Raw genomic sequence first — 16,875 nt, forward strand, 5'->3', positions numbered from 1 at the left:
ATTTGGTGCTCCTTAAATCTGTCTCTCTTGGTGTAAACATTTTACTGGAGAAACCCTTTAAATTGAGAAAGTTGTCATCATGCACCAACTAACTAATTGGCTGCTGGGAGTCTTTACATTTTAGGGCAGAAACCCTAGATAATAAGTTAAAAAAAAAAAAAAAAAAAACTAATTTGATCACAATCTCCATTAATCTTACAGGGAGTCTGTCACCCCCAATAAGCAAATTATACAGTCATATAGGGGACTTAGCACAAAAGTTATATAAGCAGTTTACAGTGGACATAAAAAGTCTACACACCCCTGTTGAAATGCCTGAGTTAGAAAAAGAAAAATACAGATCCAGAATAATGTGCTTGCATAAATATGCACATCCATAAACTAATAAATTGGAAGGGGTACTTCAGAAAAGTATGACAGCATTTAGTCTTTTTTTGGGTGGAAGTGTCAGCATGCCACATCTAGAATTGGCGATCATTACACTGACAAATTCAGTGACGGAGAATAAAACTGACCCTCTCTAAAGCCGCTTACATCATTTCTGGATGTATCATCATAGTCAGCGGTGGCTGCTGTCAGGGGTCAATGATGAATTGTTGACCTGTCCCCACACTGCGCCGTTGACTCTTTCATAGTCGGTGCACACATGCAGTGCCGTGATTAGTGTGCAGGCAGCGCTCACTGTCAATCAGAATCAGGAAACTGCTCAGTCTGCAAATTGAGGAGGCGTTAAGGTGCACGGAGCTTGGCTACACCAAGGGTGCTCTGAAGCCCCCTCATTTACATATGAAATAAAACAATATCTAAAAGTAATTACAGCAGTGAAATATATACTGCTGATATGATTTTGCAGAGGCTAAGCCCCCTATATAATGGTTTCATTTGCAATACGGGGGTGACTGTCTTCTTTTAAGAATTATGGAAATTATGATCAAATCCTTATAGAAATCCCATTTCTACCCTAGTAACACATCTTAATTCATCTGTGGCAATTCCCTTTATGGTACAGCGGTGCAGGCTCCATCATAGTTAGATGTAGGGCTCTAGATCTGTTCCCCATAGAGCTAAATGATACCGTGCTGATTCCGTGCAGCCCACACGGGCATGATGAACTCCATGATTGGTCTGCTGCTAGCAGGAACCTTCCCCTGGAGGCTGCAGAGGACATGTGGGGAAATACCCTTTTATCCTATGCTCTAAACCATATAAAGGTGTATGAGTGAATTCTGGTAAGAATATGTTTAGAGTTAGAGGTACACTTAAACAAGTACGTGTGCTTCTCCCTCGCCCCGTGCACTGGAGAGCAAGAAAATCCAGGATAATAGGACCAAACATGTCCGCACTGGAAGGATCATTCACCCCTAACTTGGAACAGATTACAGTGTCCCTTTTAAAATCTTTATAACCTATTCCAACTATCCGTAGATATGCAGTCTGAGAACATAGGGGACTTTTGCCTGATATCTGTACTAAATAATAGATACATCTGTTACATTTTATTGAGCTTAGTTTATGGCAGTGGTCAGTAAATGCTACTAATCAGTTCATATCTGTATTCTCAGCTATGGACATTGATACTTCTCTTTATTAGTCATATTTCTGGCATTCCAATGCGTTCAGAACATTTATTCAAATTGCCAAGAATTTATTCAAGATCTGTGGTCGGGTTTCCAGTTGTTTGGAACAACCCCCCTGCCGAGTTGCAAGTGTACCTAGAAGAACTGATCCTATTTTGAAGATAAACGTTTATCACACCAAATACTGATCTGATTTCTCTTTGGTTCATTCATTTTGCATTTTGTTATTTGATAAAAATAAACTATTAACACTACTATTTTTGAAAGCATTCTTACTTTGTAGCATTTCTTTCCACACCTGCCTGTATATATTCTATAGCGTTTATAAAGCGTTACACTTACCTGTCTGACAGTCACTGCTTTTCGTTTCCACTCGACACGAGACCCCACGATTCTGCATCAATGGTTTACACATAGCAGCCTTGTTTTTACGTGGTACACTGGGACTTGGGGGTGGTGGTGGAGCAGGGGCCGTCTCAGGCAAACTTGGTTTTGGTGATGCCTAAGATGATCAGACAGATTAGATGCTACATATATTTTCTAGGTTTAGGCTCTAAAAAAAAAAAAGAGAGATTCCTGTTGTACAGGTATATACTAGAGAAGGGAGGACACATCTACATGAAGTTTTTATTGTCCTGGCAGAAAGACTCACAGTTTAACCTCTTAAAGGGAATCTGTCAGCAGGTTTTTACTATGAAATCTAAGGACAGCATGATGTAGGGGTTAAAACACTGACACTGAATGTCACTTATCAGGCTGTGTGCTGCTGTTTACTTATAAGGAAGCTTTATCACTGCTGGACTGACCACGCCCCCTCCTGTGACAAGCAATGTACTTGGAGAGCCTGGGGTGGGCGGGGTTAGCTTCCTCAGCTCTGCTTAATGCTACATCTTAGAATTCTGATTGTGTCAGAACCTCTGCACCCAGTACCCTAAGTGATACATCGCTGGATTCATGGTCTCTTTTCCTACATTATGCTGCTCTCAGATGAGGTAGCAAACACCTGCTGACGGATTGCCTTTAAAGATCAGACCTAACTTGGCCTAAATGTGAACACATCTTTTTATGTTTTTTTTCAGAGACACATTCCAGAAGCCTTGATGGTTTTATTTTTTACATCAAAGTAGATTGTTTTTTTAGGTGATGAGTTCTATCTACCTGTCACTGGCACCATTTTAGGGTACATACAGCCTAATAATTAACATTTATTAATTCTTTGTGGCAAAAAAAAAATAGAAATAAAAAATAGCCAGCAATTCTGTTGATTTTTGACATTTTATACTCTATGTTGTACATCTGTAGCACAAATGAAACATGAATTTTATTCTGTGCGTCACCCAGATTATAGTGATACCAAATTTATGTAGTTTCATCACCTTTATGAAACAAGTACTTGGTTTGAAATGAAAACATTTGTTTTGTGTTGCCATATTATCAGAGCCATGTGTTTAACATTTTTTGGTCAACTGAGCTTTGTGAGGGCTTATTTATTGCCGACAATTTGTAGCTTTCATTGGTCCCATTTTTCGGCACATGCGATTTTTGTTTTTAATTGCCACTTCATTTTTGCAAGGAGGAATGAATTAAAAAAAATAAAATCAGCATGTGTTTTTTTTTGGTGTCTATGAGATTTTGTGCTAATGAGATTCCCTGCTGCCCTATAAAGATCCAATTTTTTTAAACAAGCTGTAGTTTTTATTGGTATCTATGTATATTGTGCCTGTGGCATGATCTATTAGGCTTTGATTTGTGGCAAACCAGAAGCCAGTATTAGACCTTTAATTGCCAGAGCAACCATTGACTCCCCGCAATTGCAATGTGGGGAGCTATATCCACAGTCAAACTCTTTACATACCATAATCGCTACTGATGGCAGCATTTATGGAGTTAACAGACTGTAGCAAGCAGTTGCTGTGTTTATGTTACCCGTGGGGAGCCAAGAGGAAAGACAGTAGGAGCCCAAAAATCATGATCCCGAAATAAAGATGGAATGCCTTTTTCAAGTCCAAATGGAAAGTTACACAGCCACACTATGTGGTTAACAAAACTGTGCATTAGAAATGTTACTACAAAGAGAGTTCTCCCAGGAACAGCTGAAAACAGGAGGACCACTATTCTGTATTTGGACCTCAGATTTTGTTGTTTTGGGCCTCATGTTCTTCTTGCACGGTTCCTCATTGTTACTTCAATTTGAGCTGTGCTGTATTTGACCATTTTTATGAAAAGTATATATTTCTTACAATTATACAGTGCTGGCCAAAAGTATTGGCACCCCTGTTATTCTGTCAGAGAATACTCAGTTTCTTCCTGAAAATGATTGCAATCACAAATTCTTTGGTATTATTATCTTCATTTAATTTGCTTGCAAGGAAAAAACACAAAAGAGAATGAAGCAAAAATCAAATCATTGGTCATTTCACACAAAACTCCAAAAAAGGGCCGGACAAAAGTATTGGCACCCTCAGCCTAATACTTGGTTGCACAACCTTTAGCCAAAATAACTGCGAACAATCGCTTCCGGTAACCATCAATGAGTTTCTTACAATGCTCTGCTGGAATTGTAGACCATTCTTCTTTGGCAAACTGCTCCAGGTCCCTGATATTTGAAGGGTGCCTTCTCCAAACTGCCATTATGAGATCTCTCCACAGGTGTTCTATGGGATTCAGGTCTGGACTCATTGCTGGCCACCTTAGAAGTCTCCAGTGCTTTCTCTCAAACCATTTTATAGTGCTTTTGGAAGTGTGTTTTGGGTCATTGTCCTGCTGGAAGACCCATGACCTCTGAGGGAGACCCAGCTTTCTCACACTGGGCCCTACATTATGCTGCAAAATTTGTTGGTAGTCTTCAGACTTCATAATGCCATGCACACGGTCAAGCAGTCCAGTGCCAGAGGCAGCAAAGCAACCCCAAAACATCAGGGAACCTCCGCCATGTTTGACTGTAGGGACCGTGTTCTTTTCTTTGAATGCCTCTGTTTTTTCCTGTACACTCTATGTTAATGCTTTTTCCCAAAAAGCTTTACTTTTGTCTCATCTGGCCAGAGAACATTCTTCCAAAACGTTTTAGGTTTTCTCAAGTAAGTTTTGGCAAACTCCAGCCTGGCTTTTTGATGTCTCGGGGTAAGAAGTGGGGTCTTCCTGGGTATCCTACCATACAGTCCCTTTTCATTCAGATGCCGACGGATAGTACGGGTTGACACTGTTGTACCCTCGGACTGCAGGGCAGCTTGAACTTGTTTGGATGTTAGTCGAGGTTCTTTATCCACCATCCGCACAATCTTGCGTTGAAATCTCTCGTCAATTTTTCTTTTCCGTCCACATCTAGGGAGGTTAGCCACAGTGCCATGGGCTTTACACTTCTTGATGACACTGCGCACGGAAGACACAGGAACATTCAGGTCTTTGGAGATGGACTTGTAGCCTTGAGATTGCTCATGCTTCCTCACAATTTGGTTTCTCAAGTCCTCAGACAGTTCTTTGGTCTTCTTTCTTTTCTCCATGCTCAATGTGGTACACACAAGGACACAGGACAGAGATTGAGTCAACTTTAATCCATGTTAACTGGCTGCAAGTGTGATTTAGTTATTGCCAACACCTGTTAGGTGCCACAGGTAAGTTACAGGTGCTGTTAATTACACGAATTAGAGAAGCATCACATGATTTTTCAAACAGTGCCAATACTTTTGTCCACCCCCATTTTTAGGTTTGGTGTGGAATTATATCCAATTTGGCTTTAGGACAATTCTTTTTGTGCTTTTTTCATTGAAGACAAATTAAATGAAGAGAATAATACCAAAGAATTTGTGATTGCAATCATTTTCAGGAAGAAACTGAGTATTATCTGACAGAATTGCAGGGATGCCAATACTTTTGGCCAGCACTGTAGATTAGTGTGGTATGCTGCACTTTTCTTCTGCTTTTTTGAACCTTAATGTAAACCACATAAACCTTATATGAAGGTGGTGAGATGTAAGTATAGTGCCACGTCAGGCTATTACAGTCCACGCCACTGCCCAGTGGTACTTCTGAATGTAATCTTTGCCATTTTCAAATGTATTTGCTCAGTGGGTGCAGAGATTGCAGCCCCCCGAGCTGGGCGGCTGTAGAGAGTATAGTATTTTCGGCTAGTGGGAAGTGGACATTGCTTCTGGGGTTTAGATTTTATGCTGTTCACAGTTCATTATAAACGACATGCAGGTCTCTACAATTACAGCAATACCTAATTATTATTTATTTTTTGCCATATTCTGAGCTTTAACTTCTTTTTATTTTTCCCATTGATGGAGTGGTTTGAGGACTTATTTTTTGTTCGGCTGCCATTCATTGAAAAATGCTGGTATGAGGATACGTGTCTCACTAGCTTCCATCCATGTGTGGGTGTCAAAAATTTGTTATACTCATGTGTAATCAATCGCCAATAAGAAAACGATTAAAAAAACGTGATCTTTGCATTTTCTATAAAAATAAGATTTCTAAACACTGGGGTATAGGAAACCCCACATCACCAGTTGAGGGTTAAAGCAGCGAAATAAAAAGTGCAGTTCTGAATATTAATACATTTAGGAGGACACTAGTTCTCGCCAGCTGTCAGCGCCATGTTCTGCTCTGTATCTCCATTTCATACACTTTTGCTTTCTTTCTTACTCACTGTGTTAGTCTCGGTTTTTATCTGCGTACTTGCTGGGGGTTTGGATCCTGCATTCTGACCTGGTGAGAGAGAAAAAAGAGATTCAGTTCATACAAAACAAACAATCCTGCCTTTATGCAGTCAGTGGCATTGTGAACACTATCTTTATACTGTCTGATATATTCATTGGGAGGGAGATCCTCATTTTAAAGCAAATCCGTTATCTGGGGGAAAAAAAGTTTTTGCTTTTTTAATTCTTTAGGTCTAAAAGTAATCAATCTATATAACTGTTCTATGTAAAGCCAGAGTGAATTGTAAGACTTAGGATACAGAGACCACATAAATGCCCCAGCTAGATGAAGTAGAAAACTATGGGCCCAGCAACAACAATGCCAGAGGATATCCGCTGCTATAGCAGCCACCTAAGTATACAGAGATGCATACACAGTACAGTAGATTGTTTTCTTAGTTGTAATTCTTAGTTTCAGCCTCCTGGGGGCAGCAGCGTACACCCATGGTCTCCCAATGACTGAAAAAGTATTGTTTTCCCCTGCTCTATTCACCACACATAGGGTTTAATGCATTCCTTTTCATTTTAAAAAATGTGGCATAAATTACTATTCAATGGGTGGGCTGACGAACAAACTGTACACATGCATCTATTCTCTATTAAAAAGAATGGGTGCTATGAAAAGTGATCTCTCTGATTAGTGCGATGTACATCAGCATGATGTAGGTGCAGAGCCCCGATTCCAGCTGCTTGCTGCAGTTTTGATAAAATCCCTGTTGTATCAGCTGCACATCCAGCAGTTCTCTGAATGCTGAGCTCCGTATAACCCCGCGAACACCACTGATCGGCAGCTTTTTGTGTACACTGTGCATAGGCAGAAAGCTGTCAATCAGTGGTGTGGGTGGTGTTATACAGAGCTCATGAATATGGAGGACTACCTAGCAGAAGGTTTATTACTCATCTAGTGAATCTCCTGCTGATAAAAATAACAATTTTATCAAAATTACAAAAGGCAGCCTAGTAAGTGACACATCACTGGAATCAGGGTCTCTGTATCTACATTATACTTTGCTGAGATTAGGTGGAAAAACCTGATGATAGATTCCCTTTAAATTATTTTTAAAAATCAGTTTTGCAAGCTGCCATATTGAAGACATTCGCCTCTGGTGTGTTGCTAAAGGTCACATTGTGTCATAGTGGTAAGGAATAAGCCCAGATAGTGTGGTATGGCACTGACAATGGCTCCGACAGACCGAGGACTGGTGGCACATGCCTGGGCGGCCCTTCGCTGGTCACGCACCTTTCTTACTGTGCAGCAGGCTTTCTGGCCCTTTCTGTGTGTCCAGATTCGGCTGGTTTTGTTGGTTATAGAAACGTAACAGACATTGTTGATTGCAGAAATGCTTTATTTCTCCGCGCCAGTGAATAGTTTCCACTAGTTTTCCCTGACGTTTGCAGGCATGACAGCGAGCTGCCTACAGAAAAACAACAAAGCGTCACATATTGTCATACCCATGGTACAGCTCAATAATCTATGGACTGACAGAAGGATAAGGAGCCAGCAGTACATAAGTGCTCCCCGCTGACGGCCACGCTGCCCGTGGTCCTGAGCACGGATGCCACGTACCTTGAAGTACCACAGTAGATACTTGCTCTTGCATTCTTCACTGCAAAAATCCCATGTGCTGCCATCCAGCTCTTCAGTGACGGCCCGCTGACAGGTTTGAGAACAGTAAGTACACGTTATACAGCACAGGCCTAAGTTCTTGGTAAAGTCCTGCTTGTATAGGAGCACACAGCCTGCAGAAGAGAGAAATGGATGAATAACACAAGGAACCACGTTATCATTAGTCATGTCAACTCCAAACTGGTCACCCGCACACCTGCACCCCACCTTCCACACTGCGGTAACTGAGAAGTCTGCCAAATGCAGATCATTAAAGGGGTACTTTCAGCCTAACCCCTTCTTGACATATGAAGCCTATGCCAGGGTCTGTCTTTGAAGCAGGCTCAGGAGCTGAGCCTGCATTAATGTCGACACATGATGGCTGTATTACACAGCCATCATCTGCCTCTACCAGCAGTTGGTGGAAACAAGAATGGCCTGGTGCTGTTAACCACTTAAATGCCGGTGGCATTTAAATATTGTGGCCCAGGGACGAGCATTTTAACCACCCATTGCGCAAGCATTTCCCTCTTCTGTGCAATACTAAGGAATCCTGAAAATATAATCTGTTGGGGGCCGTGAGGACTGGAGTTTGGGTAACACTGATCTAGATGGAGGCAAAATTGCTGCTCTGACTCATAACTACGCTGGACTCCTCTTTTCTGCCTCAAAAGCCCAGTGGACTCCTTTGTGCTCATTGAACGCAACACCTGCGACCAAGGCTCGCTCGCAGCTGCTTCTACATTGCAAATGAATGCGACCGCCAAGGAACTGTGACGAGAAAGTCATAAGAAATCCAACCTTGTTGAAAATTTTACATCTTGCTTGTCACAGTCACAGTACCCACGGGAGGGTTGTAATGCAATCCAATTCACTTGTATTGCACCAAGTGAACCTGTGCTGCTACCAAAATCACAGGGCAGCTCTAGCCTTATAATACTGTTAAAGGGAAGCAACAAGGTTTCATTTACTTTACTTGCCACAAAGCAATTTTTGCACTACCAAGCGGCAGGTTTCCTTATAACTGGCCATTGACAAAAGTGATTGCATTGCTTGTTAATAGCAGCAATCTGCCAGGATGAGATTCCTCAGTAAAGCTATAGGGTGTTCGGTCTAAGTGGGATAAAGTGCAATCATTGTGAACTAGGTCTTAAACATTCAGAAACTACATAGGGCCTTTCAGTCATTATACAATAAATCTAGAAATATTTCCTTGGCAGAGACAAGCTTCTGGGCATCTATTCAGACACTTACCCTCACTACAAAAATTCTTCTCCACGCCGGAAAATCTGATCTTTTCATGTAGAATTTTTTCCTGCTTACAATATTCGCACTGGGACACCACCCCATGAAGGCGCTTGTAGTCCTCGCAGCAATCTTTACAGCAGAACTGATACACGTGGTCCTGTAAAAAGGGCGGGTGTACCCATCAGAAGGTGAATGCTGTGCCACGACTCCGGCGTTCACTACCAAGAGCCACGTTCTTACCTGCCAGTCCAAGATCTCTGGTTTGCCGGTAAACATGTTGTGACAATAATGACAATTGAGATGGATCCCACCCTCTGGACTGGTACGCTGAAAGACACGCGATATTATAGTGAGCAACATACCGCCAAGCTTTTATCCTTTCATAAGATGGATTTGGTAAAATATTTTCATTATTTGTAACAATCTACTGACAAACAGAAGAAATGCTTTACACCTCTAGCCATAAAATTGGAGTAACAAGCAAGACGAGCATAAAACAAGAATCACACACTTAGTCCTTTATGGCAAACAGATGATAATTATAAAAGTAATACAATATTTTCCAATATTTACTCAATGATGCAGACGAGATTCAGCTCTTCACTTGCACATTCATTTAAGCTTCTGAATGTTCTGGTTTGGAAAATAATTCCCAAATATTAATATGTGGCTGGAGAAGTATGCATGACAGAAATAAAATATTAAGTAAAAAAAAAAGTCTCAGAATTCAATTCAGATTCTTCTAAGATTGCATTACTGCCATCTTGTGGCCAAGCGTCATCACAGCTGGTGATGTGTTCTGCCTTAACGCCTTCTGGTACTAGAGGCCTAGAGCCTTATAAATGGGATATTATAGCCTGTTCATTTTTTCCATAATCCATATATAAGACCAAGACCAACCATGGTCCTACTGAACATAAAGGGGTTTCTCCAAGCAATTTATTTTGATAAATCCAAAAGAAAAAAATAATTGATGACCAGATATCCCTTATTGAATAAAGAACCTATAAATGTGACTCATGGAAAAAAGTAAACAGAAAAATGGGCATCTGAGGGTAGGTAGAAACATAGATCAATAAATAAACCATGTATAGGAACACAGTGACCCAGGTCAGCCTGAAGTAAAAATACATATGGAGTCCATCATTTAAGTACAGTGCAAAGTGCATCAAAGATGTCCCAAGTGGGTAAATACTTAGACTACATAGAAAGGGGGTCAGTAAGTTAATAGGTAAGACAGCTGATACAGGGGTCAAAGGTACTACAAGAAAGACCTAAAGATATCAAATGAGCTACCTGGAAGTCCCTCAGAGTCCACACAGGTCCGACGCGCGTTTCGCCGTAGGCTTTTACCAGGATACCAGGATCTGTTTACTTTTTTCCTCGTTTGTATTATTGTTTTTCATGTGTTTTTATGAATTCTTCAATAAATGCTTATTTTATATTGACCATGAGTCACATTTACAATTTATTTTGATGACCAATTCCACGGATATGACATCAGTAATCAGATAGGTGGGGGGGGGGATCAATACACTAGGCAATGCAACAGAGCAGCCATTATTAGCTCAGATCGTGGAGAGCTTATAAATCGAAAATTATCTTTAATTTATAAAAATATCAAGATCTTGAATTTAGGCAAAATCATCCAGTCCCACTCAGGGTTTACATATGACCACTACAGAGGGTGCCAGCTGGCTGTTGTAATGTGATATTGATCACTTATTCTAAAGGGGCCTTGTAGACATTAAAAAGCTTCCGGTCGGGCAATCAATTGATCAACAGCTCTCTCCCGGCTCCTCCATATACAGGAACGCTTGCTCTGTTGAGCGTTCCTGTGTTCTCTACCTGAGGCGCGCTGACGGATTGCTCTGGGGGCCGATCATCTCGCTAAGTCCAACATAAAACATACCGGATCCTTATTTTTCCCGACCAATGAGTTAAGAGGCCCTCATACACATTTGACTTTCGTCCGAGCCCGCAGATAATCGACAGGTTCAGCCAACATAAGTCTAATGTGTGGGAGTCCTTAATATCATACGCCCTTCAGCTTACAGAACCGCACATCACTGCATGTTCAGATTAGAAGAACACTTGGAAGAGGGAGAACTTGGGTTACAAGTGGAATGTGGATCGCTAAATTACTCCAATGCCTTCTTATGAATAAGGCCCAAGAAAGATTTCTATGTTACTATTATTAAATATTTTAAATTTTCTAAAGAAAAAATTATCTATTTCGTTAGATCTCCCCATCGTATCGCATGCCTATAACAAGTACCTGGAAGGTGGTCCAGCAGCTGGGGCTGCAGAACTGGTAAAGGACACGTTCTGTCTTGTTGTAGTAGGCTGGTTCTGACAGACTGCGCCGACACAGGCTGCAAGGACGAGCAGGGCCTGATCAAAGGATGAGAAATATAGAAACGTAAGACCCAGCCCTGATAAGTGTACCTTTACGTATAACACAAGGCCTCGCTGTGCGCCGCCTCACCTGGTATTCCAGCCTGCTTCACTTTATGAGAGGTGATGCAGCAGATGGAGCAGAACAGGCCCACGCGGCCAGTCTTGTCAACGTTGGAAAGCATTTCAAAGTTTTTACAAAGTGTTTTGCAATACATGCATGGGTAAACCTTTGTGTTTTTCTGTGAAAGAGACAAATTGGGGCTTTATTATTACACATATTCAGAATACAGTGACATATCAGCAGAAGGAAACATTCCAGTGACTGAGACTTTTTTTCGGGACGCATTAGATACTTTAGGATATTGGCAAAGTTAGGTAGTAATGTTTTACGTTTAATTTATGAAAAATATCAGAAATTTAATATGCAAATTGCCTCTTCAGAGAAAAAGAGGACTTGAACTCTATAGCGCCACCTAATGGAAGCAGCAATCCTACAAGTCACAATCAACCCCCTAACGAGTCTTGCAATATGACTTAGGATAAAAGCCAAATCAGAATCTCTATTTGCAGACACAGTGTTTCGGGCTGTTGGCCCTCGTCAGTGCAAAGTATGAGAACTGATTTGGCTGCATGAGAGGCTCTGGACTGAGGTCTAAGGGGTAACGTTTCTCCTTGTGGAGAGTGACAAGGTAAGGAGGCTTATTCGCAGTGCAATTACAAAAATTTCACAAATGTTGCAAATCGGCAAACTTTAAATGTTTATACCTATAATCCAGATAGCCATACCACACAAAAAGTTACCAAATAATATTTTCCATATATATATTTATTTTTTTACATCGATAATATTAGCCCAATGTCCTTTTATTTTCTTAGGATGTCAGAAGGTTTAAAAAATTTGCAGCAATTTTTCATTTTTCAAGGGAATTTACAAAACATTTTTTTAGGGATCTATTCAATTATCAAATGACTTTAGGAGACCTATATAATTGGTAGCTCCCGAAAAGTGATGCCATTTTAAAAACAGTGCCCCTCATCACATTCAACACCATTGTCAGGTAGTTTGTCAATCAAGTGTTTTTCAGTAATTAAGTGGAATGACAGGAATGAATAATTATTATTTTTACCACTAACATGTCACTAACTTCTAAACAGGCCACTATAACTGTATGGCTGTACTGCCATTACTTGGCCTTGGATTGCTATGGCAAGCATCAAGACCACACAATCATGATTTCAAGGTGCCAAAGGGGTTAAAGAGGGAGCCCCCACGCTCTGTTAACTATGTAGATGCCGAAGTCATTGACAGCAGCATTTAAGTGGTTAAACGGCCATGATCGGTGTCAACATTGATGGTGGCTGATGCAGCAGGTTGTCAGCTATAGTGTACAGCAGCTGCATTTTCACCCATTGGGGGATGCTATTCTCTTCCATCTTAAGTCAGTAAAAAAGCTTACTGGTGGCTATTAAGAGGTTAAAGGGATGGGTCCAAGGACAAATGAATATGTCTATGTGATTGCAGACTGCTGAATCGTGACAGTGTGCCCTGCTCAATGCCCCTAAATTCCGGTGCATTTGGGTGGCCATATGACCACACGGATGTGATTTGCACACTTGTGGTCAAGTGCCAACTAGACTCACCTGGCTTCTCTCAATACAAAAAAATTCACAGAAGACTAGTCTGCACAAGACCGAAAGTGTGCAAATCAAACACATGCGGCCACATTATCGCCCACGCACACAGGGGATCAGAACAGCGTGCGCATCACATACAGTGATTGCAGACCTCTGATTTCCTCATGAACAGCCCTCAAAGCTGAACAGATGGCATAATATGTTCCAGGTGCAAATGCATTTTACTTTTGGGAGGCTGAATTATTAAAGTGTTGTTCGCTTTTGACAATCCCTAGTTGTTATAGAAGGGTCCTTTCACAATATGCGGATCACAAAGTGATGGACTGCAATCTGTGCAGAAACCTTTGTAAGAAATGAAGTTTCCCTGCAGCGCCCCCACAGGACAAATAGTACATTTCACAGGGTCTATATAAATCTACAGATTGTCTATGTAATGCAGGTACCACGCTCCAATCTGAACAAGATATCAGAGAATTCTCCAATATTATTTCAGATTTCCCTAATAAGGGATAAACTGTAATATGAAGATGATTTTTCTAAGCTTCTGTCGTGGTTGTTTAGTTTAGTTTTTACAACAGTATTTGTGCAGTAAAAATTATCTGGCAATGAGATTCTATATGTTAGCACAATTACAGCGATAGCAAACGGATAGGTTGTATTTTGCAATTTCAGTGATATTAAAATTAAAAAAAAAAAAAAAATTGGTTTGTGTCACCATTTCCTTCAGCAGATCCCCAGCAGCCATTGGAACCCATCGCACGGGGTCACTGCCCAAAACGGTCAGCAAGCACAATCGCAAAGTTTAATTGCTTGCTGCTGTCAGTTATTTGCTTGCTGCTGTCAGTTATTCATGGCATTTAATGGTTAACAGCAGCAATAAGAGCTAACACAGCCAACAACTGACTTATGTGGAGCGACCCCACGGTGTAATAGTATGTCCTAGGGTGTGAAGGAGTTAAAAAGGACTTGTCACCTCTCCTGACATGTCTGTTTTAGTTAATCATTGTATTCCCCATGATCTAACAATTCTGGGAGATCGTTCCTCTGCACTGTGCCATTCTCCGGAAATGGATGAATAAAAGCCTGTTCTGTCCTGGCATTGTACCATCATTTTTATTTTTAGTTCACATGATCAAGTCAAGCAACCTCAGCCCAGAAGTGGATGAGGCAACAATTTACTTTTGCAGCCAACTAGGAACGTACCTAAACGGTTATTTCACCTGCAGGAGAAAGGGCAGCAAGTGAAAATAGAAGCTACAAGTCCTCCCTCACCTTCTTGTAGTTGTTTAAACAGGCTGCATTGCAGAAGCGCTTCTGCTGACCTTCATGGAACAGATACTCCAGTGGTAACCCCTTGTTGTATATGTAGATGCCACAGTTGTCACAGCAGTTTGTTTTCAGACCTTTGGTGGCTCGAAATTTGGTAAAACAGCTATCACTGCACAGTCTGTGAACGACACTTCCGTTACTGACTTCATGCTGAATCTGGAATAAAAAAAAAAAAAAAAAAAAAGTGTTAATGTACTATAAAATATAAATATATATATGCACTATACAAGACTGTGTGCGTGCAGGATCTCCTGTGCATTTCACAAGATGCCTCTTCCTGCTGTCTCTGCCTCCTGCTTGTAAAAGTGGAGAGGGAATAACCCATCATCCATCACAGGAGGTGGGGGAGACCGGCTGAAGAGCCATCACATACGACACACCGACTTCTGCAGAGGGGACCGCAGCTCTGTGCCACTGAGCTAGCACTCAATGTGATCAGCTTTACTCCTCTACTACGGAATCATGGGAAACAAAAAGGGCCCGATACATCAAATACCAGTACTTTGGCGCAACTGGCAATATTATACGGCTTTTGCCATTCTCTGGCCATTTTTGCCTATGAGAAAATGGGCATAGCTGAGGCAGGACAGGGGAATGGTGACTGCCACTTGTTAAATTAATGACGAGTGGGGACATTCGCTGCAAATCTTGCTCCAGAAAGAGCTGGAGAAGGTTTGTGGCAAGGTGCACGCTACTCGATCGCCGATCCCGATTCATGAAGAGGTGTACGAGCCTGACCTGAGCCCATTTCCTTAACAAGACCAGTGAGAACATCCCTGGTCTTGATGAATCGGGTCCATAGGCTGCATAATTAATCATATACAATTGAGAGAAAAAAAAGAGCCAAGACTGTATATAAAGGGTACACAAGAGTCAATGAATATACTACACTATAGCATAGAGATGAGATAAACTTTACATGACCATGGTCTGGCATCCACATTGGGACTCCATGGCAGTGGTCCTGCCGACTTCAATGTCAGCATCCTGGGTGCCTCTGGTTTTTACAATACCGCTGCAACGTCATCACTTGCATCATGCTGCAATGTCATGACTTCATCTGGCTTTGTAACTACCAGAGGCGCCCAGGATGCCAACATTCAAGTGCAGCAATGCTGCTTTAAGCACTTATTCAGACATATTACAGAAAAAAGTTTAAGAAGAAAGATATCAAAGCTGCACTCCTAAAATATTTTTCTGCATCTCTCGGGCAAGACCATTTGTGTTCTGCATTTCTGCAGGTAGCGCTGTGCGATCCTCACCTCACCACTCTTGTGACACATGCTGCACTTTATGATATCAGGAACGTCCGATGAGCTCTGGGAGCTGGACCGCGGCTGGGCTTCATACAGGGAAAGACAGGCATTCGAGCAAAACTCTTGGAATCCAGAGCCAGTCTGAGCAACCACAGAATCTTTGGAGTTACGAATGTCCCTAAAATGTATACAGCACATGAACAGGGCTGCATCCAGCACAGTAAGAAAAAAAACAATGAAGGGACACATGAACACAACCACAAACTAGTTCTCTGCCTCACCAGCACGCTAACACTACACCTGACATCAACCATAGTATCAGCACAGCTTACTTCTTGCAGAAAGTGCAGATCTTCTTGCACAGTGGTTTCTTAGAGAAGGTGGTAAGACAAGTTGAAGAACAGAAGAGTTGGGGTAGTCCTTTGCGCTGGTAAGCAGTCTGGCCCTTCTGTAAGGGGGTTTTGCATTGAGCACAAGACATTTTTGTCAGTGTTGGCTTGGGAGGACGTGGTGGTTGTGGTTGTGGTGGTGGTGGTGGTGGTGTGGGTGTTGGTTGAACTTGGTTGCGGAGAGACAAGCGAGTAGGAGGGCGTTTAGTTCTAAATGGTACAAAGTCCTCATCATTTGGGTCATCCACCATAGCATCTGAATCTTCATCAGAAATCTGCACTGAAAAATACAAATTCATGTCAACAGCCTAAAAAAAGTATGCAAACTAGTAGTAAAAAGAAAAAAATAAATAAATATACAGTGGCGTGTAAAAGTTTGGGCACCCCTGGTCAAAATTACTGTTATTGTGAACAGCTAAGCAAGTTGAAGATGAAATGATCTCTAAAAGGCCTAAAGTTAAAGATGACACATTCCCTTTGTATTTTAGGCAAAAAAATATATGTTTACTGTCATCTTTTACATTTTAAAAATTAGAAAAAGGAAAATGGGTCGATGCAAACGTTTGGGCACCCTGAATGGTTAGTAGCACCCCCTTTTGAAAGTATCACAGCTTGTAAAAGCTATTTGTAGCCAGACAAGAGTCTTTCAATTCTTGTTTGGGGGATTTTCATCCATTCTTCCTTGGAAAATCCTTCCAGTTCTGTGAGATTCATGCGTCATCTTGCATGTACTGCTAT

At 41.4% G+C, this 16,875-nt stretch overlaps 1 protein-coding gene across 7 annotated transcripts in view; it reads right to left on the reverse strand.

The window, feature by feature from the left end:
• Positions 1-16,875, reverse strand: part of ZMYM3 (zinc finger MYM-type containing 3) — a 60,475-nt gene that overhangs the window by 12,155 nt on the left and 31,445 nt on the right. For all 7 annotated transcript variants that reach the window (XM_073640996.1, XM_073640995.1, XM_073640992.1 and 4 more), the window contains exons 5-15: positions 16,081-16,417; positions 15,755-15,926; positions 14,436-14,648; positions 11,617-11,767; positions 11,407-11,522; positions 9,369-9,455; positions 9,135-9,285; positions 7,842-8,014; positions 7,515-7,689; positions 6,226-6,284; positions 1,920-2,079 (exon numbers count right to left, since the gene is read on the reverse strand). In XM_073640996.1, the coding sequence (XP_073497097.1) occupies positions 1,920-2,079; positions 6,226-6,284; positions 7,515-7,689; positions 7,842-8,014; positions 9,135-9,285; positions 9,369-9,455; positions 11,407-11,522; positions 11,617-11,767; positions 14,436-14,648; positions 15,755-15,926; positions 16,081-16,417 (1,794 nt within the window). The remainder of the gene's footprint in view (positions 1-1,919; positions 2,080-6,225; positions 6,285-7,514; positions 7,690-7,841; positions 8,015-9,134; positions 9,286-9,368; positions 9,456-11,406; positions 11,523-11,616; positions 11,768-14,435; positions 14,649-15,754; positions 15,927-16,080; positions 16,418-16,875) is intronic.

The sequence above is a fragment of the Phyllobates terribilis genome, unplaced genomic scaffold, assembly GCF_046119375.1.
Source record: "Phyllobates terribilis strain yellow unplaced genomic scaffold, ASM4611937v1 Scaffold_7__3_contigs__length_470593459, whole genome shotgun sequence".
Classification (NCBI taxonomy): Eukaryota; Metazoa; Chordata; class Amphibia; order Anura; family Dendrobatidae; genus Phyllobates; species Phyllobates terribilis.